General features: G+C 43.6%; 1 protein-coding gene across 2 annotated transcripts in view; it reads right to left on the reverse strand.

Moving 5' to 3' along the window:
* Nucleotides 1-24,016, reverse strand: part of BRINP3 (BMP/retinoic acid inducible neural specific 3) — a 259,826-nt gene extending 235,810 nt beyond the window's left edge. The window contains exon 1 of one of the 2 annotated variants that reach the window (XM_066624973.1): nucleotides 23,781-24,016. In XM_066624973.1, coding sequence (XP_066481070.1) covers nucleotides 23,781-24,016 — 236 coding nt within the window. The remainder of the gene's footprint in view (nucleotides 1-23,780) is intronic. The other variant, XM_066624974.1, reaches the window with a different exon arrangement.

The following is a 24,016-nucleotide window of genomic DNA, read 5'->3' on the forward strand; positions in this document are numbered from 1 at the left end:
TGAGTGTGTATAAGCCAGGTGAAATTTCTCAAGTGGTGTCTTCATATCATTAGGTTCAAAACATCTACTCTGACATCCCTCCCCCCCCCCATGCATTATGTTACCAGAGAGGCTAGTTGATTGCCTAGTGACCACATTTTCTTCCTAATACTGGCCCATTAGGAGGAAATTCACTTTCCTAAAATTACTTGTCTGTGGCCAGTGACATTCCATAATGGAAGGGAAAATATTCAGGGGCTATGAAGGATACAATCTAAAGAAGCTTCGCTCAAGTGGAAAATTCCCAAATTTGCACTGACTGCTGCTTAAAAAAATTAATTTGCACCCTAAAGGTGTGAGACCCCAAACCCCTGCCATGCTCCAAGGATTTTGCTATTTTTCCTCAAATGCTTTGCCAAACAGAAAAGCTTTAATTCATCTTGGATTTTGCTGTATGGGGAATTCTGTGGCAATTCCAGCTGCATCTTGGGAGTCTAAATGCCAGAACAGAATCATGGCAAAAGAGATTGTGCAGTAACTATAAAAGAGGCGGGTTCCAGAGAAAAATCGTGCATACTTTAAATCCAAAACCTCCATGATCCCAGAGATTCCTTGAAAATAAGGACCACAGAAAACAAGGTGACAACTTTGCTCAACACCCAAGTTGCATAAACCTTTGTATGACCTTAAGAATCTATGGTGGTTAAGAATTATTTTCTAATCAATAACCTCTATACGCAAACAGTGTTGATTTGTGACTTTATCGAAGGTAAATAGCCAAAAATCGAAATGGCGGCAATAAAACTTCCCTCTCAAACAGTGTCCATTTTACTGGGGAGCCAATAAATCTTGGTTTCTGGGCAGAGAAAGAGTGAATAAATTAAAATATACCACATGTATATTTTACAGGTTTGCAGGCTGGCAAGGCTCCATTTGTCCTTGTGATTGGGAATATTATAATTGCCTTCTACCATATCCAGTGCTGCACACCATTATGATATGATATGATATGATAAAGACAATGCATCTTGCAGCCTGTTAGATGAACTAAAACTGTAAACAGACTACAGAATTTTAGTTAATTACTCAAATGACTTTTAATCAATTAAGGGCACAATCCTAACCAGGTCTACTCAGAAGTAAGTCCTATTTTGTTCAATTGGGCTTAGGAAAGTGTGGTTAGGATTGCAGCCACAATCACATGCACATTGTCTGCAATTGGTTTACATTGCACTTCCTGTTCCCCCATCAAAAGTGCAGACCTCTCTTGAAGAGCCCAATCCTATGCATGTTTACTCAGAGATAAGTCTCATTATAATCAATGGGGCTTACTCCCAGGGAAGTGTAGATAGGATTGTGGCCTCAGTAGTATAATGTAGATCTGGATGACTGTTGCACACTGTGTGCACAATTAGCTTAATTAAGCATCATCTTGTGCATAGTTGCCTCTTCCCTTCTCCTCACAGATCCAAAGAGTGTTTTTAAACTTGCTGCCTGCCCAGGACAATAAATATATGCAATAAATATATGAATTTTGCATTGGACAGTGGAAATTATGGTACCCTACATAATATAATTTGCAACTGGAGATAAACAAGGCTTCAGCTCTTGTACAAGGTCCCCAAGCCATGGGAAAGTTCACTTTACATAGCATAAGGTTATGTACTTTGCACAGGTATAATCAGATTCCAGGCCATCAGCTTTTCTATCATCTGCTAGCTTTTGTTTTTGTTTTTTGCCAGGTCTGTTTTCCTGGCACAGTATCCATTGTTTGGCACATCTGCAAGCTACTTCTGTTTTTCTACCAGCTCTGTTCAGAGATTTGTGGTTTGTGCAAGGACATGCATGGTTAAACTTAAGCTACAAGATTGTCCTCTAGAGGACATTCTTTGGAAAGAAAGAAAGAGAGCATTGCACATTGGCTGCAGGCTTACCTCAAACCAAAAAGGGCAACGGAGACCAATGACAAATCCTGCAACCTTTAAGACTTGATTAAATACGAGTCCTTCAATTCAGCCTAGCCAGATAGCTAGTTCTAAGTAAGTAATCATTAGGAAATATGCAAAAGACTGCAGTTCCAATTAAAATTTCCACCACATGTCATCCAAAGTGATATCTTTATGGGAATCTGGAAGTCCTGTTCACCAAAATAATGCTGGAGAAATCCTTTTTTAATTTTTTATTAAAGAATAGAATCTCAAAACACATAGACGAACAGGCCTTGCTGAGGGAGAATCAGCATGGCTTCTGTAAGGGTAAGTCTTGCCTCACGAACCTTATAGAATTCTTTGATAAGGTCAACAGGCATGTGGATGCGAGAGAACCCGTAGACATTATATATCTGGACTTTCAGAAGGCGTTCGACATGGTCCCTCACCAAAGGTTACTGAAAAAACTCCACAGTCAGGGAATTAGAGGACAGGTCCTCTCATGGATTGAGAAGTGGTTGAAGACCAGGAAACAGAGTGGGTGTCAATGGGCAATTTTCACAATGGAGAGAGGTGAAAAGCAGTGTGCCCCAAGGATCTGTCCTGGGACCAGTGCTCTTCAACCTCTTCATAAATGACCTGGAGACAGGGTTGAGCAGTGAGGTGGCTAAGTTTGCAGACACCAAACCTTTCCGAGTGGTGAAGACCAGAAGTGATTGTGAGGAGCTCCAGAAGGATCTTTCCAGACTGGGCAGAATGGGCAGCAAAATGGCAGATGCGCTTCAATGTCAGTAAGTGTAAGGTCATGCACATTGGGGCAAAAAATCAAAACTTTAGATACAGGCTGATGGGTTCTGAGCTGTCTGTGACAGATCAGGAGAGAGATCTTGAGGTGGTGGTGGACAGGTCGATTAAAATGTTGACCCAATGTGCGGTTGCAGTAAAGAAGGCCAATTCTATGCTTGGGATCATTAGAAAAGGTATTGAGAACAAAACAGCTAATATTATAATGCCGTTGTACAAATCGATGGTAAGGCCACACCTGGAGTATTGTGTCCAGTTCTGGTCGCTGCATCTCAAAAAAGACAGTGGAAATGGAAAAGATGCAAAAGAGAGCGACTAAGATGATTACTGGGCTGGGCTGGCACCTTCCTTATGAGGAAAGGCTATGGCGTTTGGGCCTCTTCAGCCTAGAAAAGAGATACTTGAGGGGGGACATGATTGAGACATACAAAATTATGCAGGAGATGGACAGAGTGGATAGAGATATGCTCTTTACACTCTCTCATAACACCAGAACCAGGAGACATCCACTAAAATTGAATGTTGGGAGAGTTAGAACAGACAAAAGAAAATATTTCTTTACTCAGCGTGTGGTTGGTCTGTTGAACTCCTTGCCACAGGATGTGGTGATGGCATCTGGCCTGGATGCCTTTAAAAGGGTTTTGGACAAGTTTCTGGAGGAAAAATCCATTACGGGTTACAAGCCATGATGTGTATGTGCAACCTCCTGATTTTAGAAATGGGCTATGTCAGAATGCCAGATGCCAGGGAGGGCACCAGGATGAGGTCTCTTGTTATCTGGTGTGCTCCCTGGGGCATTTGGTGGGCCACTGTGAGATACAGGAAGCTGGACTAAATGGGCCTATGGCCTGATCCAGTGGGGCTGTTCTTAATCACATACTTTATAAGGGTAGGGGGCTTGCAACATTCCTTATTTTCCACCAAATTTTGCTTAAGCCATTTCTGCCCAACATTGCATATACACAACAGGGATCAAATGTGTACACCTGTGGGCTGGGCAAAAATGGGTTAAAGTAAAATGTCAAGGCAAACTTGGAGGTTCTACTTAGAAGATTCTACTTCTACTTAGAGGTTCTACTTAGAAAAGGGTTGATGTGTGTAACATTTTATTGATCTCAATACTTCTACTTAGAAAAGGTACTTTTCTTTTCTTTTCAATACTTTCTACTTAGAAAAGGATTGATGTGTGTAACATTTTATTGATCTCACTAGGAAGAAGCAAGGTTATGGGCATATTCTGTAAGAGACCTCATTTTTAAAAATACTGAATATCCCATAATAGAGGTGTTTGGAAACAGTGTTATTTATTTTACTCAGAAGTAAGCCCATTGTGCTCAGTAAGACTTCAGCTGTAATCCCATTGTACTCATCAGAAACACACCCATACAAGCACTGCAGCTTTTGCTTGCATGTTCAAATGAGCATTTGCTAACTTGAAGAAGAAACTTGTAGGTCAAAGTCTATACTACTTGCCTCCATAAAGAGAAGAAGATGATGCACTAGGAAAATTGGCAGCAATCATTTTGCGAACATTCTGCTGAGCGCTACAATCAAATGAGATGCCATAGATCTCCAATGTCTTATTGTTACTGTGTATGCTGACTGAATACATGTGGAATCAATAACTCCATCCAAGACCAACTGCAGTGGTCATTTCACATAATATCACATCTTCACAAAGGGGTGGGGAGAGAAAACAGTATTGTGCTGCATTTACAATTCAGGGAAAAGACAAGGGAGGAGAAACTAATGGCTTAATTGGAATGGAGCCAGGATGTAAGGGCTAGCACCTCCACTCTTTCAAACAATGTCACAGAATCTCTAATGGACCCAAGTGGTCAAGACCTCAATTTCAAAGCTCATGCAAATGAGACTCCTGTTGGCAACCAACTGCCCCAAACAAGAGGCTGAGGCCATTATTTCAGGACTGACTCAGAGGGTACTTCCACTCTCTCTTTCATTAAGGGAGTGACACTAGCTAAAGAATACTCCTCTATCTGTCCTTCATGGGCAAAACACCATGTTTGACAATTTTTATGTCAACTTGCATTTACATCCTGAAGAGACAAAGGGTTGTAGCAAACAAAAATGAACAAAGCGAAACAACTAAAACCTTGACAGGCTACCTTAGAAGAGAAGTACAGCTGCAGTGAATATAAATGCCATTCCCTCTCCTCTTGGGCGTTGTAGGACTAGCAACATTACAAGTCATGGTAGGTATGTGCAAGCTCCTGGTTTTAGAGGTAGGCTACCTCAGATTGCCACATGCAGGGGAGAGCACCAGCACGCATGTTGTGTCTTGTATACTCCCTGAAGCATTTGGTGGGCCGCTGTGAGATACAGGAAGCTGGACTAGATGGGCCTATGGCCTGATCCAGCAGGGTTCTTCTTATGTTCTTAACATCATCCTAGATTCAGAAAGAGAAGCTCATATATGGAAAGGACCCTGGATGGTAGGAGGGGAGACAAACAGCCATGAGTTGGATATACAGAGACACGTGGCACCCCTTTCTGCGAAATTCTTGTTGGCCAAGGCAGGCCACCCAGCATTAGGAAAGATGGACAAGACTTGCCTGCAATATGACATTGTTCCCAAATGCAGACAGTCTCCCAACCCTCCCCTCCCCACCCACTCTCACTGCCTGCCTTCTACACCACCTTACTTGTGCTCCTGCAGGTATCCAGCAGTGGTTGACCCTGCCACCATTTGCAGTGGTGGCTCCAAATTGGCTGCCAGTAGTGCACTGCACATGCCACCATACGATCATTTACAACCTCTGTTCCACTGTAATAATTGCAAGCTAGTATTGGACTATAGCTCTAAGAATACCAGCCTACTTTACAAGGTTGTTGCCAGGATGACCGAGTTCTTTAAAAAAAAACAAAAAACCATAAATGCTATTTTCTTCCTTTTTCTCAACATTCACACACTGTGACTTATTTTGCAATTGTCAGGTCTAAATGCATGAGCACCTGATGTGTGCAAGGAGCAGTCTGTGGCCAGATATACTGCTTTTAATAGAATGAGGTGTAAAAGACACTTTGAAGCAGTAAAGACAGACACCATGTTGCTTACGCTGCAGATATGCTAAGCAGCTGCACTAGAACTCAGCTTGAGGTTTTGTTGCCTTTTTCTGCCAAATTGGCAGTCCTGCTTATTCTCAGCAAATCAAAGCTTCATATTTCTGTTATTTCAGCCTGCGAAACAGAATTTGTCTTAACAGTTATTCTATCTCCCCCCCCCCTTTTTTTGCTGGATATACTCTCTGTCAAACACTGTCAGCAATAAACACAATTTTCCCTGAGTTACCTGTATGTCTCAGGGCTTTTTCCTCTGTGTGCAAAGATATGACTGTGCTTATATGATCTTCTACATTCTATAATTTAGAGTTTCCATGCTTGGCAGCGGCATCAGGAGTTGGTACGATTGGGCATTGGCTGAGGGTCCTTACTTATGAGAGGGTCCACCTGATAAGGCCAATCCTGGAACTCATAATACTGGTGGCAGTCATAATCTCCAGTGCACTATTGGGGGAGGAAAGGGACACTGTGGCAGCAGGACCTAGAGAGGGGCTCCCCCCCCCAGCAAGCTGTGCTGGCACTGCTCCCAAGTATCAGGACCTTGTATTGGAATTGCAGAAGATCTGGCGAGGAGGTAGATGTAGTGTCAGCAGTGGCCCCTTTAAGGGTAAGGCCTGGACATCCAGCAGAGTGTGCTGCACAGCTGCAGCCACTTGAAGGCAACAGGGCCCTCAAGGATATAAGGAGCACCTGATGAAGGGAGAGTTGGGTGTGGGTAGTAGAAGGAGGAAAGCTTGAGGAAGGACAGACTGGATTAATGGACTAAGGAATTGATGGTGAATAGACATTGGAGACTACTGGAACAGACTGCTGGAGACACTGGAGTTTGATGTGTGGCTGCTGTACCCAAGACCTGCTGAGGACCAAGGGTCTGCTGTAGTGGTGGGAGGCTGCTGGCGGGAGACAGGACCTCTGCAGGTTAAACAGGCGAGCTACCCTGGAGGTGGGGTCCAGCAGGACTGCAAGGCAGAACCAGGGTCATTCTTGGGTGAAAAAGGGGTGCTAATTAGCTAAATGTGGGCATAATTCTCCAGGCAGAGCTTGAATTGGGATTTGGCAGAACAGACCTTTCCTGATTTGTTCCTTCTGGGCTATCTAAGAATGGCATAGTTCTATAGCACCTTAAAAGCCATACCTTTGTGGCTTATATAGAGTTGTTTCTAGTGGATGGAAAAGAGATAAAATACAGAAGGGGCAGAAGGCACACTGAGAAATGGAGGCAGTGGTCATGAAAATGAAAGACACATAAATTGTTTTGGCTCAGTTCTATTATCTACAATTGGCTAAACCGTGCATCGCATTCTTTATTCAAAAACTTAAATAACTTTAAGCAGTATCTGGCAGGTGTAAACCACCACTGCTCATCGCATGTGCAATTGAGTTAGGGCGCAATCCTAACCCCTGAGGGTAAGGGAACAAACATTCCCTTACTTTGAGGACTCTGAGTGACACCCAACAGCAGGATGCAGCACACGTCCCATTAGCACCGCTATGCTAGTACTGGAAAGCACTGACGTAAGGGGTTAGGATTGCGCCCATTATTGCATATCATTGTGCATCCAGTCACTGAATGGATCAAATTATAATGTTAGCTCTTTCCAGAAGTTCAAAGTTGCAACAGTTAATAGATGAAGGCGAATGACATCACCATGAACTGGAGTTCATCTCCTGAACTAATGCATATTTATTAGAATATGTGTGGAGAGCCCCATATGCACTTCATGCTTGCGGGCTTTCTAGGCACACTCTAATGCACACATGTAGATTGGGGAGGATCCTGACACCATGATCCCACCCACTGTTTGCAGTCCATGTACCTTCCTGAATACTTTCCAAGAGATATTCTCAAAGCCGCAGTCTGTTCAGGTCCCTTATCCACAAGAGCAAGTGTGTGGTTTACATACCAGAAGCAGAAAATCACAGATATTTACGGCTGTGAGAGCCATGAGAGGCTGTTATGCACCTCAGAACAGTATGCTGCAGAATTCTCTCTTTTCTGCACATTTTATTATCTCTTTTTCCTGCTTTCTCCAGCAGCCTGCACCAAACTCTAAGGACAAGATGACTGTTAATATGCACACACAGGGGGCCAGAGTACTAAGAATTTAAGATTAGCACTTATGCCATAAGTGATCCATTCAGCTCGAATAAGCATGTATTCCTTCTGAGCATAGGAAGCATGCCCAAAGAGCCCACAGGAGAAAAGACAAGGCATCATCATTTTGTAATGGTATGCACCACAGACATAGGAGGGCTCAGAGCAGTTTTAGAAAGTCTACTGCTGTGCTTTATGATCATATGCAGTGGATAGCTGGAAAGCTGACTTTGTGATCATGAGTCCCCAAGGGTTCCCTGTTTGCCATAAGCCACCCTCTTGGCCTTGGATTTCTGCAGTCAATATTCAGACTCTTTTCCATGTTTACATTTGGAGCTTGAGACATCTTAACACTTGCTTTTTGTGATACATACACAGAAACTGCCTGCCCACCCAAAGAGATTTTACTCACTATAAGAGAAGGAGATGATTCCTGAGAGCCAGGATGGTGTAGTGCAGGGGTGCTCACACTTTTTTGGCTCGAGAGCTACTTTGAAACCCAGCAAGGCCGGGAGATCTACCAGGGGGGAAGGAAGCGTCTGACAGACATCACCTTTAATGTATGGAGCCCCTGCTGGAGTCTAGTCAGTTTCGTCAGTTTTATTGCTGCATGCCTGAAGAGCAGCTAAAGTGTCAGTTTCAGTTTAGTGTCAGCTAAATATGTCAGTTTCGTCTAGTCACTAGACGAAACTGACATATTAACAGTTTGGAAAGACAGGGCTCAGCGATCTACTCATTTTGCCTCGCGATCTACCGGTAGATTGCGATCCACCTATTGAGCACCCCTGGTGTAGTGGTTCAGGAGCTGGAAGATTGAGGTTCAAATCCCCACTCAGTCATAAAGGTTCCCGGGTGACCTTGGGCCAGTCACTGTCTCTCAGCCTAATCTACCTCACAGGGTTGTTGTGAGCAGGGCCTCTGAGAGGAATTTTATCAGGGGGTACTAAGTTTATTTTGGGCCACTTTCCAAAGAGGGAGAGGGTAAAATACAGAGTGGGGGGTGGCAATGGGGGTGGGCAGGATGGGAGCAAAACAGGCAGGGGGAAAATGGCAACAGCCACTTTGGAGCCCAAGTCTACCACTCTTCCCAATGCAGAGCTCACATCTGCCTGTCTGCCTGGTGTTGGCAGCTGGATATGGAAAACCAAACACACTCCTAAGGCTGCAATCCTATGCACACTTTCCTGGGAGTAAGCCCCACTGAACACAATGGAATTTACTTCTGAGTAGACACACCTAGGATTGTACTGTCAGTCTCTCTAAAATCTTTCACATACAGAAAGTCATTGCAGGAGATTAATCAAATTGTATTTAGGCTCACACTAGAATGGAAGTTGTCCTGTGTACATCAAAACTGACTTTTATAGTAGCTGCAATTCTGCAGCTGTGTCCCTGAGCTCCTCCACACTCCTTCATGGTTAGTGGAGCCACAAGCCAAAGAGCTACTGTGGCAGGTCAGTTTCCTCCAAGTTGTGACACTGCTAAGGAATGTATACATTCCTGGGCTTGGTGTGTATGGCTTGTGGCAGTAGTCGCTGCCATGTGCCCAGGGTAACGCCCGCAGCATCCCACGAGGGCAGAGAGTCTGGGTCAGATTGTAAAATGTCAGATCCCAGGAAATTTCTGGGCCCCCTCCTTTGGCTCCTGGGTGCCCTTTCTGACCCTGGGCACAAATTACCCCCTTTACCCCCCTCTCCTACGCTCTGGTTGTGAGGACAAAAGGAGGGAAGGAACCATGTTATACCACCCTGAGCTGCTTGGAGGAAGGACAGTAGAGCAATGCGAAAAATAAATTCACGCATGGTCAGCACATGTCAGGGTTTAAAGAATGAGGTTCATACTTGTGCCTATTTTCTATCAGATGAAGAAAGGGATATTGGTTCTTCAGCGCTAAAGCTGTAGATCTATAAGCCCTGGCCATGGAACTTGAGCACTTAAAAAAATATGGAGACTGCAGGTGCAGGGCCTATGCATTTATCAGCTTCTATGTGTAGACTTGGTAAAACATATAAATGTTATATGGCAGCACAAGCTGGAAACTTACTCTAACAACCCTCCATATGTAGCATGTGTGCCCTATAGACATGAGGGAACCAGACCTGTTTCAATCCAGGACACCATATTTCTCATTTTACAAATGTTTCATTCCCCTCTGACATTCATTGTTAGTTTGAACTGATTGTGAAGGATAATGTTCTTAATCCAGGAAATATTTTGTTATAACACAAGACACTGTTTTCCTTCCAATCTTTTTCTGGAGAAAAACTATATATGGTTTTGCTACCATCTTTTTCCTCCAGTCAGGCATGAAGGGATGCCGTCTCCTAGAATTGCATCCTTTGAAATGTGCTCTTTTGTTGGTGGGTTTTAGGCTATTTTCTCCTACATCAGCAGAGAAAAATGTGAATTTCATAAGGCTACAGGGCTAGCATTGTGGAATCACTCACAGTTTGAGATAAACCCACCTTCTGTGTTTGACACAGCACAGTATGAGAGCCAGCTCTCTCGCACAAATACTCTGAAAACAGAATACACTCAAATGGTACCTCTTACCCAAGAGATGTGTTCCGATTGCGTACTTTCATGTGCAGATCTCCAAGTTAGTGGGGAAAAGAACACAAACCTTTTTTGTCACTTTCATTTTTGCTAAACTGTCAATGCCATTGATCCATGTCAAGATGAACTCATTTTTATTCTAGCTTGCTAATAAAAAGAACTGCAAGTGAGACCTGCAACAAAAATATTACAGTGTTTCCCCAGTCTCTAAGAGAAATGTGCAGCCCAATCCTATGGGACTTTTATGACAGGGGCAGTGGAAAGAATGGAGAGGAGGCATGCCAAGGAAGAAAGCAAGGTGGAAGGAGGGGGGGACCAGTGGAACCCTGCTCCACTGGATCCTGAGCACCATGTCAGGCCCCATGACCCAACACAGAGCTCTGATTCTTCGGCAGCTTCAGAGCTGCAATAGAATCGAGTAGCCCCATTGTGGGGCTACTTCCTTTACTCAGGGGAAGTCCCCTTCTCCCAAGGAGGTGGCAGTGGCTGCCTGAGGTACGCTGGATGCCACGGCAGCCCCACGCTCCAGGCAACTCAGGATTGGGCTGCCCCAATCTAAAAGTGATGCTGAAAAAAATACCAGCAAACAGCCAGTGGAAAAGACACTATGAGGGGGAAATAAGGACAGTTACTGTCCCGTCCCCCCCAAATAAAGGGAGCACTACTTTAAAGAGGGCCTTTTGGCAAGGATATTAGCCCTTTTCAGGCATTCATTTATGCTAAATGAAGAAATGCTGAAGCAAGAGCTACTCACACATCTCCTGCATCATGGGCTAGTGACAAGAGGGAACACAGTTTTCAGAAAAGGCATGTATCACTGGGCCTCCTAACTGGTAACAAGCTGAGGAAACTCCCCATAAATATAAATAATTTTTGCAGCTTTCATGGGTGAAACTTGAACATCACAATAATACCAGTATTTATCAGTGCTTTCAAATGCTTAAGGTCCCAATCCTATCCAACTTTTCAGCACCAGTGCAACAGTAACACAGCCCAAAGACAAGGTAACAAACCTTGTTTTGCCAGATCCCCAGTCCAAGCTCTGCCTGGAGAATTAATGCCCAATTTTAGCTAATTAGCTCTCCTTTTTTACCCAACAAGGACTCTAGTTCTGTCCTGCTGGACCCCACCACCAGGGGTAGCTCACCTGTTTAACCTGCAGAGGTCTTCCTTCCTCCCTTCTCCTGCCAGCAGCATCTTGGTCCTCCACAGGTCTTAGGCACGGTAGCCAAACACCAATCTTAGTATCTCCAAAGTCCATTCACACATCAGTAGTTCCTCAGTCCATTAATCCAGTCTCCCCTTCCTCAAGCTTTCCTCCTTCTGCTACCCACACCCAACTCTCCCTTCATCAGGTGCTTTTATGCCTGAAGTCCCTATTGCCTTCACGTGCAGCACTCTCTGCTGAATGCCCAGGCCTTACCTTTAAAGGGGTCACTGCTGACACCACATCCTACCTCCTCGCCAGATCTATTGGATGTATTCCAATAGATGTATTGGAATTCATCCAATGTATTCCAATAGATGTATTGGATTCCAGATGTATTGGAATCGCCAGATTCCAATACAGGCCTCTGTGACTGCCTGCCCACCACAGGATGCAGTGCATGCCCCACTGGCACGGTTGCATCAGCACTGGAAAGGACTGGTCCCTGAGACACCTCCTGTACATTATTTCCCATGTTACAAGCCTGAGTATTGCAGCTAGCATTGTAGATGGGGGGGGGGTGTAGCCTTGGTTAGGGCGTGCTTTTTCTTTGGGGATTGCTGCCACTTTTATAGACTACTACAGAATGAGGTAAGGTTTATCCCCACATTGCAGATGGGAAGGGGAGGAAGGCTAAGAGAAAGTGGCTTGTCCAAGACCACCAAGTGAGTTCACGGTTGAGGCAACTTCCCTGCCTGCTCCATTTCCGTTCTGGATTGGCAGCCTATCCGTTTAAAATTCAGCAAGGGGGACTGGTGGTGAAAATGTCTTTGCAAACTGTGCAAAATTGGATGTTATCACAAGGCAAAAAGAGCTGCTGGACGCCTGCTGATTTTGGCAGGCTGCAATTTCTGTTGGTAAGAAGCACATTGGGAATAACTACTGAGAACCCAGCAATTAGTGAGGAATTTATTTATTTATTACTTTGCAAAGGCCCTCACTGGAAGGAACTTGGCTTGTCCATTAACAGTATTCCTAATGCGCTAGGAGCTAGACACCCGTGACCAGCATACCATCTCTGTACCTTCCCCAGAAATCAATCTAAGCCAAGGAAGATAACAAAGATTTGGATTCTGAGGCATTGACCAGTGCCTTAAAACCAATTACGCCAGGAGGAAATGACAAAGACCTGAAGGAAAATGGAAATTCTGGATATTTTGACCACTGTACTCAAGTGTACAAGTTTTTGTGCAAACTCTTCAAGTGTGCAAAGCAGTGTGCAAGTTTCTGTGAACTTAAAAAGGGAATGTCAGTTAGTCACCCCCTCCTTTTTATCAGGTTTTTATTATCATGCAGCTTCATCCACCCAGTGGCATCACTAGGGGGTGCGGGGGTGTGGACCATACCGGTGATGCGCAAAGGGGGGTGACGTGCTAAAATCATAGTGGTTAGAAGTAACCCCATCATATTATATACTGTTGGATGCAGAATTTCCAGCAGAATACAATGCAAAAAACAGGAGTGAAATATCTCCTTTCTAACAAAAGTTATTGGCAAAAAACCAGAAAACAAAAAATGCATGGAGCCCAATAGAAAGTGAAACTGAGCCATATCGCGCGTTTACTCATGAGTAGGAGAACTTGCCTTAGTTCATCTGAAAGGGCAGGCTGAGAAGAATCCAACAACTCCAGAATGGTCCTGATCCAATGAATGTAGCAAAAAACAAAACAAAACACCGGAGAAGGTCCCTCCCTCCAAGCTGGCGAATGTATCAAACCCTAAGGAAAGCAAAACTAAGCCACATGGTCATGTTTACGAGTAAGCAGACGTGCCTTGGCTCCTGGGCAGGTCAGGCAAAGGGAAATGTGAGGCCACCAGTATGGTCCTGATTTGATGCAACTGGAGCTCAACAAATGAGCTCCTGGGAGTAAGCCCCACTGACTATAATGGGACTTACTTCTGAGCAGAAAGGCATAGGATTGGGCTCTCAGACTTGCAAAGCCAGGTGGGTCCTGATAGTAATATGCTTTAAATATAACAACTAAATTGAACTGGGTACTGGGTAGGGGTACCTACAGGTAGACCACAGCTGCGATACATCTGCAAGAAGGATCTGAAGGCCTTAGGGATGGACCTCAACAAGTGGGAAACCCTGGCCTCTGAGCAGCCCGCTTGGAGGCAGGCTGTGCAGCATGGCCCTTCCCAATTTGAAGAGACACTTGGCCAACAGACTGAGGCTAAGAGGCAAAGAAGGAAGGCCCATAGCCAGGGAGACACACCAGGGACTGCACTTGCTCCCGGTGTGGAAGGGATTGTCACTCCCGGATTGGCCTTTTCAGCCACACTAGACGCTGTGCCAGAACCACCTTTCAGAGCGCGATACCATAGTCTTTCGAGACTGAAGGTTGCCAATACAATACAATACTGGGTAGGGGTGAAAATCTTACTGATTCTTTTGGGGGGGGGGGTGTTATTGCAGGCAGGCAACAGAGAAAATTCACTTGGTGGAACAGGGCTGGCTTTCCCTTATTTATTTATTTATTCATTCATTCTACTTTAATTTATTTATAATTATTTATTTTAATTTGCTTTATGATGGGTCCTAGACAGATTGTCATTCTAAAAAGTGGGTTGCAGTGCTAAAAGTTTGAGAACTGCTCCAATAAGGTGTTAGTAAGTTGACGCCCGGGGGGGGGGGGGGAAGGTGACAACACTAGTGACCAAAATCACTAAAATCACAGTTTGCAAAAATAACTCCATCATATTATATATCAATCAATTTGTAATTTCATGCAGAATGTGATGAAACAAACTGCTTTGAAATATCTTTAGTCTATCAAAAGGTACAGCCAAAAAACCAGTGGGGGTGGGGTGATGGTAGATCACCATGCCCACCACCTGGAGTGTTGCCCAGTGCATGGGGGTGATACGCTGGCCTCCCGCACCAAGTGACGCGAACCCTAGTGACACCACTGCATCCACCTCATGCTGTAACTCAGAGGTCTCCAAACCTTTTGGCCAGAGGACTGCATCAAATATCTGGCCTGGTGTTGAGGGCAGGGAAAAAATTTAAATATAAAATTTAAATAAATAAGAGATGGAACTTAGATGCGTGAATAAATGAATGAATGCGCTCATTCATTCAACCTCTCTGGCCCTCAGAACACCCCCCAGACACAATCAGAGCACAGTTCTGGTCATGTTCAGTTGAGTGGGCCAGAAGCTTTCAGGGACAAGACGTTGGCCGCGGGCCAGAAAGAGGCTTGCTGCGGGCCGCATCTGGCCCCTGGGCCGGGGTTTGGAGACCCCTACTGTAACCTATGGCAGAGGGGCCAAGTAAAGGAGGCCTCAAACACATGTTAATATGACAAAAAACCCATGGCAAACAGGCCCAGCAACTGGAGATAGGTTTACAGTGCCCTTTCAACTTCCTCTGGTGTCCCACACTCCTAGCAAAGGGAGAGGTTGCTCTCAATCATTCACCATTGTTATGCATCCTTCTACCACAGTCCTTTATACTAGCTCCTTCTCTCAGTCTTTGCCCCTGTCAAAATTCCTGCACCCATCCTCAGGTGTGTCTGCTATGGCACCTTGTTCTTTGGCTTTCCCTTTTCTATGTGCAGGGCAATCCTAACTTCAACTGGAACAGGTAGGCCAGGAGGCCTGCACTATATCCAGCACAAAATAGGGGCCCAAAGTAGCTCAGCCGGAGGCAAGGGGAAACTCTTCCCCTTACCCCTGGGTAAGCCATTGCAGCCCCAATGGGTCTCCTTGGACTTGTGCCACCGACAGAGGTGGCATAAGTCAGAGGAAAGAGGTGCGGCTTGCAGCCACTCCTTGCTGCTTGGGAATGGGGGCTAGGGCATATCTACCAGGTTCCAGCCCCGCCTCCCACACCCTTCCTGCCCACCCACGCTGGGACTGCCCTCCGCCTGCCCTCCTCCTGCCCTGGAACACCTCCCTCCCGCCTCCTCCCCACCCTCCCCAGACACCTGCTTGGGCTGAGCATGGCCAATGCAAGCCACGGGGGCAAGCCACTACAGAGGCTGGATGCAGCCTCTATGCGCTGGCATGGCTTGCTCCTGAGAAGGCGCAAATGTGCTTTACGGCACGTTTGTGACCCTCCTGAGCTGGTGCAAGGAACTTATGCCAGCCCAAGGGCACTTTAGGATTGTGCCCTTAGTCACTTGGCCACTAACAATGAATGATGCCAATTCATGCACGCATGCCAAGGTGACAGAGCTGCTTGTTCTTCTCATTGCACAAAGGAACCAGGCAAAGTTAGAAGGTAGGTGAATGAGTGGGTAGCTAGGCAAGCAGATGGGTATCAATCAGTAATGACACTGAAAGAGGGAGCTTTCCACAGATAGCTATAGCAGTTCTCAGAACCTTTACAGTCTCCCGGAGGCTTCTGATAACATGGAAATATTGCTTAAGGCTCTTCTGCAAATTGGGTCACATTTTAGTAGGAACTCTGGTTATATGTTACCTAAGGATGGAGACACAAGGAAACAATTTTGCCATTCAAATGTGGTAAAAAAAAATAGTCAGTGCAAAGCTATTGCTTTAGGGATTTGATAGATTGTCTCAGCATCTATGTGCATAAATATGCATATATCATGAATGCACCATAAGTCTCCAGCACCCTCACCTCACTAGAAAGCTACCTCTTTATAATGGTATCCTGAAATTTAGCACCACTCAGGTGCGCCTCCAAATAAGGTCACATTTGTAGCCTTACCTCAGGGCTGCATAGCTGCTGCACCAGTGCTAGAAAGTTGGATAGGATTGGGCCCTGAGAAGCTGCCCAGACTCTCCCCCCCCCCCATTGTCCAGGGAACACCAATAAGCTGACATCTGCTTGCCTCAGGCTATGGGAGGGTGAGGCAAAATAGATTTACTGCCCCCCCAACTGCTGAAAAACACCTAATTGCATCACTTAACATAAGAACATAAGAACAGCAAGTTTCCTCTACACATATAAAAAGAAGTCTATAGCACAGATCAAAATAAACACTAGTTCCCTCTTCAGACAGCAACTGCCATTATTAACTCCAATTTGAATTTTTAATGATAGAGCAGATAGGGCATTGACAGCAAATGAAAGGGAACAGGTACAATAGCAAAGACAAACAAAATCCATAAAGAAGGGACAATAATGGCTGCTTTTCACAACTGCAATCCTTGCAATTATTTCAGACCATAGTGGGCAAAAAACTAAAATGGCTACTAAATAAACATTGTAACTGCAGTTGATGTCATCCAATACAGTGCACCTTATTAATAATGGTCATCAGCTGAGAAAAAAACCACACTGTATGATTTTTAAATCCAAAAATTATCCTTCTTACAATGCTCTTTGGATACAGTATTTTTAAAAGAAAAAAAAACACAAAAAACATTTAATTGAGTTTTTTTATCCTGCCTTGTCCTGGGGAGGGTTAAACCATTTTTATATTGAAAAGATAACAATAACATCCCAAAGAATAAAGAAAAGAGGGCAAGTTAGAGTTGTTCAATTAACTTCATTCATTTAACCAGTCAGGAAGCATTCCCTTAAGCATGTTTAAGAGAACTGAAATCCATGGTCTTAGCACATTTAGAGCTAAGTTAGATGGCAGACATCCATCTCTCTCTCTCTCTCTCTCTCTCTCTCTCTCTCTCTCTCTCTGATTGGAACTCAACAAAACACAGTACAAGCTGATGGATTGATCTGACAAGGTACTTTCTTATTTCCTTGCAAGCCTTATTATGATGACGGTATTTGCAATGATGCATTAGAAACTGTAATGTTTGTGTTCAACACATTGTATGTGATAAGAAGCAGAAAAAAAACATGGTAGGAAGCAGAAATTGAGTGGGACCTCCATATGTTTAGGGGTTGTCATAAATTCTTCTTCCTTGGTTTCAATGACAATAGACACTTTAATATTCTCCAACATAGCCGGAGAAATGCTCTGAAGACACAGGCTGCTGCCTGCTGATGAACCTAAGAGAACCGCCCAGAGGGGAAACTGGACTAACACATCTAAGCAAACCTGGGCTCTCTGGGGAAAATTATAGGGTGAATTATAGGGTTAATAAAACACATTCTGTCCAAAGTTGCACTCCTTACCACACCAGTGTTGTTCCGGTTTCTGGGAGAGTTACACTGACTTGGAAAGAAGCTGCATTGTGGAACACTCCCATGAGAACCAAGGTTTCTGACATTACCTATGTGGACCAGGAAGGAGCCAGGCTGTAATGCGATGAAACAACACAGGCCACGAGCCCTGTGTTTTCAACATTCTCTCTGAGCTTTCTGGAGAGTGAGTTTCCATGTGTTCTGATGTGTGACAGAACCAATTTGAAAGGAAGGCATTCTGTATTCAGCAAGATCTTCCTTTTAAGAGTGAGGATGGTCCCTTACTGTATTACCTTTTCTCCACAGAAACAAATCTCTATAGGAAAGCAGCCCATTCTGATGCTAGCCGAAAGCAATTTACAGATTGCTGAAAAACTGGTGGAATAAGCAAACGAACCTGCTTCAGCTATTTATTCCTGAACTGAAGAAGCTCTGGTGAAAGCTAAACAGGTCTCCCTTCAAGCACATTTGTAATCTTGATTCTTGAGGTGGACCCATAAATGGAATGCAATGTGCAGTCAGCCACAGGAGAAGTTAGCGGTTTCTCAGGGTAACCTCAAGTACATTAACAAGGCTCTTTACAATGCGTAGATCTGAGCAGAGTTTGCTCTCCCTGTTAAGTCTGTAGCAGTGATTTTGTTCCTTCTTCTCTCAATTGCATTTGTTGACTTCCTATAAACTACTGCACCTTCCCAAGCATGATTATTTACCATTATCTGCCTTTCTAAGCTTCATGCCAAAGTTATGGTACTACCATTTGTAAATGTACTCACATGCAAATGTAGTCTAAAATAGAGGGTGTGAAAAATATTCAAGCTATACATGTGCTAACACCTTTTGACTCATTGACCCAGAGCAACTTCCAGACAGTAGCCTCCATTTACCAGCAGACATATGAGAAGTCTAAATGTGCTTGCAGTTCCTTCAATTCACCTCTACCCCCCTTGACATTACCAGTACTCATACATGCATTGATATAACATGACAAAAAAGCAGTCTAGTTGAGTTTGTACTTCACCTCAGATGCTACAGAACATGGACAGTAACTATGCGATAGAAGGGAGCAAGAGCACACTAGCAAGACCTCCCCATGAGATTCCCCCATGAGTGTTCTTAATCATGGTGAGGATCTCTTCCCATGAAGAGCATTCCCATGGGAAAATACAGAGGGAGGGCTGCAGGAGCATGTCAGTGTGCTGGTGAGGTGGCTGGCCCACTCTTTCTCCCACACATTACATGGATGCTGTCCATGTTTTGAGTAGCTGAAGGTTTGTGTGTACATTCGCCCCAGAGGGCTTCCTTGGCCCTCATAATGCCTTTTAAAGTTTCTGAAAAATTCAAAGTGACTTTTTGTTACCTCCTCCAGTCATTCTGAGGCTGGCAGAGGCCATGGGCAGACACATGCGGCCTCTGCTAGGTTCAGAAAACCCTCGGGAGGCAATGGAAGCAGAGCTCCTCTCGCTTCCAGGAGGTGGTGTCCCCATAACTGCAGATTCACAAATCGGGGGAGGGCAGAACAGAACCCCAACAGGAGCACGCCTGTATGTGCATCAGTAAAACACCATACAAAAATAATAATATGCTTAGTCAGTTTGTACCTAGACTTTTGATTGCATGGTCAAGATGGTTTACAAACTCTCAGAAGCTTTTAGTCCCCTGGTTGATGGCAGAGGTTAGAATACATTTTCCTTCAGATCTGCAATACCTAGTTCAACTAGCAGGTGCAACAGAGTATTTTTTCTGGTACCAAATGAGGAGTAACTGTCTTGCATTTGTTCTTTCTCTGATCAGTGGTTTAGACAAAACTGGTCTTCCCCTTGTTTTGATGTTTCTCCTTTGAGTCAGGGGACACCACCTCTCATCAGGCTTCTGGCCAATGGTAGAAGGTGCTTCCATTCTGGTCTTGGTGCAACAATACATATGAACTCATCAAGACAGTTTTTATCAATGCGCATATGCACATTGGTAATGCGCACGGAAAAGAAAGAGACACAAAGGAAGGGAAAGCTGCAGGAAATGGTTATGATTCTAATTCCAGAATTTATTTTAGAAATTCTCCTGGTTACACCAGAATTTAGTAACACTGAAACACAGGACAGAATGTAACCAGAAGAACTATAGAGAAAATCACCCAAGGGAACTCTCCCATATCTGCTTATTCACAAGGATAACAATTCATATAGTTTTGTTAAGTCAGGGGTGTCAAACATAAGACCCACAGACCAAATACAGCCTGTGGAAGCAATTTGTCTGGCCCCTATTATAACTGGGTTCTCCCAGAATGATAATTGGGCTCTCTCATATCTTGAAAATATGAACAAGATCTGCACATTTTCTCTTCTGTCATTTGCAGCTCATGAGTTTCTATGTGAGAACAAAGTGCTTATTGCTGGCCATCATCTGCTTAATGATGTCACTTCCAGCACTCAGCAACAACCATTAATGCTAACTTTGGCCCTCTGTCATTTGCAACTCATGAGTTTCTATGTGAGAACAAAGTGCTTATTGCTGGCCATCATCTGCTTAATGATGTCACTTCCGGCACTCAGCAACAACCATTAATGCTAACTTTGGCCCTCTGTATGAAACAAAGCTTGACACCCCTGGGCTAAGTCTTCAGATTGTTATTCTTCTAACCACACATGACTGAAATGCTGTGATAGCATTTGAAAAGAAAATTGTTTATGCTCCTCATGACTGCATGTAAGAGCTCAGAAATATACTTTCAGCACATCTTGAGTACAATATAAGCAAGTCAAGAGGATCTCTCTCAATAAATCATCTATAGTTTGGCAATTTTAACTGTTATTTTAGACATTTGAAATTGGAGGTCTTATGAGCTACAAATTGCATCCATGAAGATAAATAAAGGAAAAGGAACAAGAAAGATATAAGCAGGGCTTGCAGAACACAGGGTGGTATTTCCAGATAGTACCTCTTTCTACAAATTAAGAGCTGTTTTGAATACTTGATCAAAAAAAAAAAAAATGCCAGATTGCTTGCTGATAAGAAGCTGAGGTTAAATTTAATTTTTCATTTTTCCATTTTGCAGAAATATTTCTGAGGTAGAATTCCTTTTTATCATAACACTAGTGGCATTCGGTATTTTTACAAAGCACCATCACCTGCAATATCTCATTTCAGTTTTCTGCCTCTCTGAAAGTATATTCATAGACATTTGTAGGAATAGTTTCACACATTAAGGACGCAATCCTAACCCACTTTCCAGCACCGACATAAGGGCAATGCAGCTCCAAGGTAAGGGAACAAACATTCGCTTACTTTGAGGAGGCCTCTGTGAGTGTCACCAAACTACAGGATGCAGCACACGTCCCATTGACACCGCTATGCCAGTGCTGGAAAGTTAGGATTTGGGCCTATGTTGCTAACTATCCATTTATTTTAGTAACACAACTTGTCATTTAGGATGCTTTAAAAAATAATATTCCTCTAATGACACCATCATTCTGGCAGATGACACTGATTCTGGCAGAGTCTGGTGGATCCAATCAGCTCTCATCCTGACTCCATCTTTGACTTTCAGGTTCTGTCCTAACTCTACCTTTGACCCATCACTTTCAATCTTTCACTTCAGAATTTTTTTTTTTTAATCAGTGGTTGACAAACTTATCCTCAGTTTTTCTGACTGTAAAATAGGTGACAGTGAGTGACTACAAACAGCCATTACAAGAATGTTTGAGATTGCAAATAATATTGATAGCAAAACTACAGTTCATACAGTGTGAAGAATATACATGTGCCAGCAAGATAACCATTAACTTTCAGGGCCAAATAAATTGAACGGGATGGATTATATAATCATATCACATTTGAAAACATTTTTGAAATAGAAAACGAAAATGTCCAAATTCCTTCAGTATCTAAACATGGTTGGATGTTCAGGGTCCAAAAAACCACATGCATGAGCAAAAGGATGATTTGCTCACATGTGCAGGTATGTCTCTCAAATTTCCTTTCCAGTTGTATTATCTGCTCTCCCATTGAATGTTGCTATGGAGGATCCTGTAACATTCAAAAGCAGCTATTGGGAGGTCATGAGATGTTGTTGTGAATGGGGCCAGTGTACTTATGAAATACCACATGTGGTCTTTGGAATCTTATGACCAAGGTTAGTTACTTATGACCAAGGTTAGTGAAATACTGCTTATCAGTATTATTTCATTTCATTTTTCAATGGAGAAATTTCTCTATGTGCTGACTAATATAAAATAAAGGGGATCAAAATATATCATTTCAGGCTTCCTGTTATTTGTTTTTCCTATTATTGGTGGTGACAGCTGACTTTTAAAGTGCAGTAAACCAAGGTGGGCTCTACTGATATGCGGGGCTTGCTGAACACCCCTAATGCATGTTACAGAATCATACTTAATGTGCAACAGACCTCTTCATACCTCTGCCTATGGCATAAGATTCAAATGCAATATTGACCTGCAACACAGTGCCCTCTGGTGCATAGAAAAAAAGCAAAGCAAAACTAAGTCTTCACAATGCAAAGCAGACTTCAAAACCTGCTCCCAAACCAGTCAGTAAGGATTTGCAGCAGCTTACATGTAGATGCAGCTCAGATAAAAATACTTAGCTCATCATCCCTTGCTTGAGACCCAGAAGTTCAGAAAGCCAGAAACTACAGCAAAACTATCAGAAGCAGAGAGATGACCACCTGTGCAAATGATTTCATAGTCATAAATTTGGCTGTTTCTATCACTTTGTCCATCTGTTTCACCCTCCAGAGTTGTAGGTCCTTTGATCAGACTAGAGTAAAAACGTATCAGGCTCAATGCTTTAAAACACAAAGATAAATATATCCTCTTTCCCTGTCTTCTTCTCTCTTGTTCTCTTTAATTTAACTTCAGAGATGGATTGTGGTTTTGTGCATTGATTATTAACAATGATGTATATTCTATCTTTAATGCACAAAGTATATTACTCCATCTTGTTTATTCTCACAACAGTCTCTCTCTTTTTCTCTCTGCAGGTGTGTGTGTGTGTGTGAGAGAGAGAGAGAGAGAGACACTATATGGTACTTGCCCAAGGCCACATTTTTTTCTCCAGGGCACATATGCCTTTAACCTCCAGACATTCTGTAGCTAACACTTTCCCCAAACATTTCCATTTCTGTGCTGAGAAGATTTATGCTGGGAAGATTTAGGCTCAATTTTTGCCTGTCATGCACCATGTTAAAGGTACAGAACGCTTAAGCCCTGGAAGATAAAATTTGGCATCCATGAAATTCTTGTCTCGCTTATGAGGCTAGAAAGACAGCTACAAGAAAGACATTTATGAGGCTAGAAAGACTGCCACAAGATAAATGAAAACCTCAAAAATGATGAAGGATTTGGAACACTGAAAGGTATTCTCAAAATTATGGGTAATGATAATCAATCAAAGGCCAGTGTAGCCTCGCATAGTCTATTACAGCCATTTTCAACCACTGTGCCATGGCACACTGGTGTGCCGTGAATAGTCCCCAGGTGAGCTGCGGGAATTTGGGAGAGGGTCATTTATTAGTAGGGCCATTGGGGATGTGAGCCTCCTACTGATAGCACAGTGTGCCTTGTCAATTGTCAAAAAACAGGTGGTGTGCCTTGACCATTTTAATACCTTGCCAGTGTGCTGTGAGTTGAAAAAGGTTGAAAATCACTAGTCTATTAGGATAAGCTATAGTGGTGCAAGATCACCAAGTAGTGCCCTACCCTGTCAGATCTTTCAGGCAAAGAGATCCTACCCACTTGCAAGTTATGGCTGTTTCCCTGCATCACTGGTCTCTTACAATTAGCAAAAAGTATCACGATAACACTAGATGTTAACATTAGCTTTAATAAATACTGAACAAGGTGATTGACAAAAAGTGGTCACTGTCGGCTCTCTCCTTAACCAAACATCAGCATCATGTTCAACAGGTAGCAGAGAAATTCTACAAGAGCTCACAATTCTGAAAGACATACACTTTGGCTTCCCACAACTGTGATTATCTTTTCCTTTAAAGAGCCCTCCTGTTATTTTTATATAGCTCCCAAGAAGAATAATTTCCCTTTTGCTTCATACCTGTAAATCTTGTATCGTGTGCTAAATCCCTGTTGGCTTCTGTCCACGAAATCTGTGTATTCTGGGGAGCGATGGAAGGGTCCCTTGTCAGAGAGGAGCCAGTCGAAGGGGCTTGTGGCATGCTGATCGGAAGCAGCAGTGACCGCTAAAACCCAGCAATGAAGACTCAGGGCTATCCACTCCCATAGAGCCATCAGAGAGAACAATTCAGCACCAGCACTGCATCGCCATATCAT

The sequence above is a fragment of the Tiliqua scincoides genome, chromosome 4, assembly GCF_035046505.1.
Source record: "Tiliqua scincoides isolate rTilSci1 chromosome 4, rTilSci1.hap2, whole genome shotgun sequence".
NCBI lineage: Eukaryota > Metazoa > Chordata > Lepidosauria > Squamata > Scincidae > Tiliqua > Tiliqua scincoides.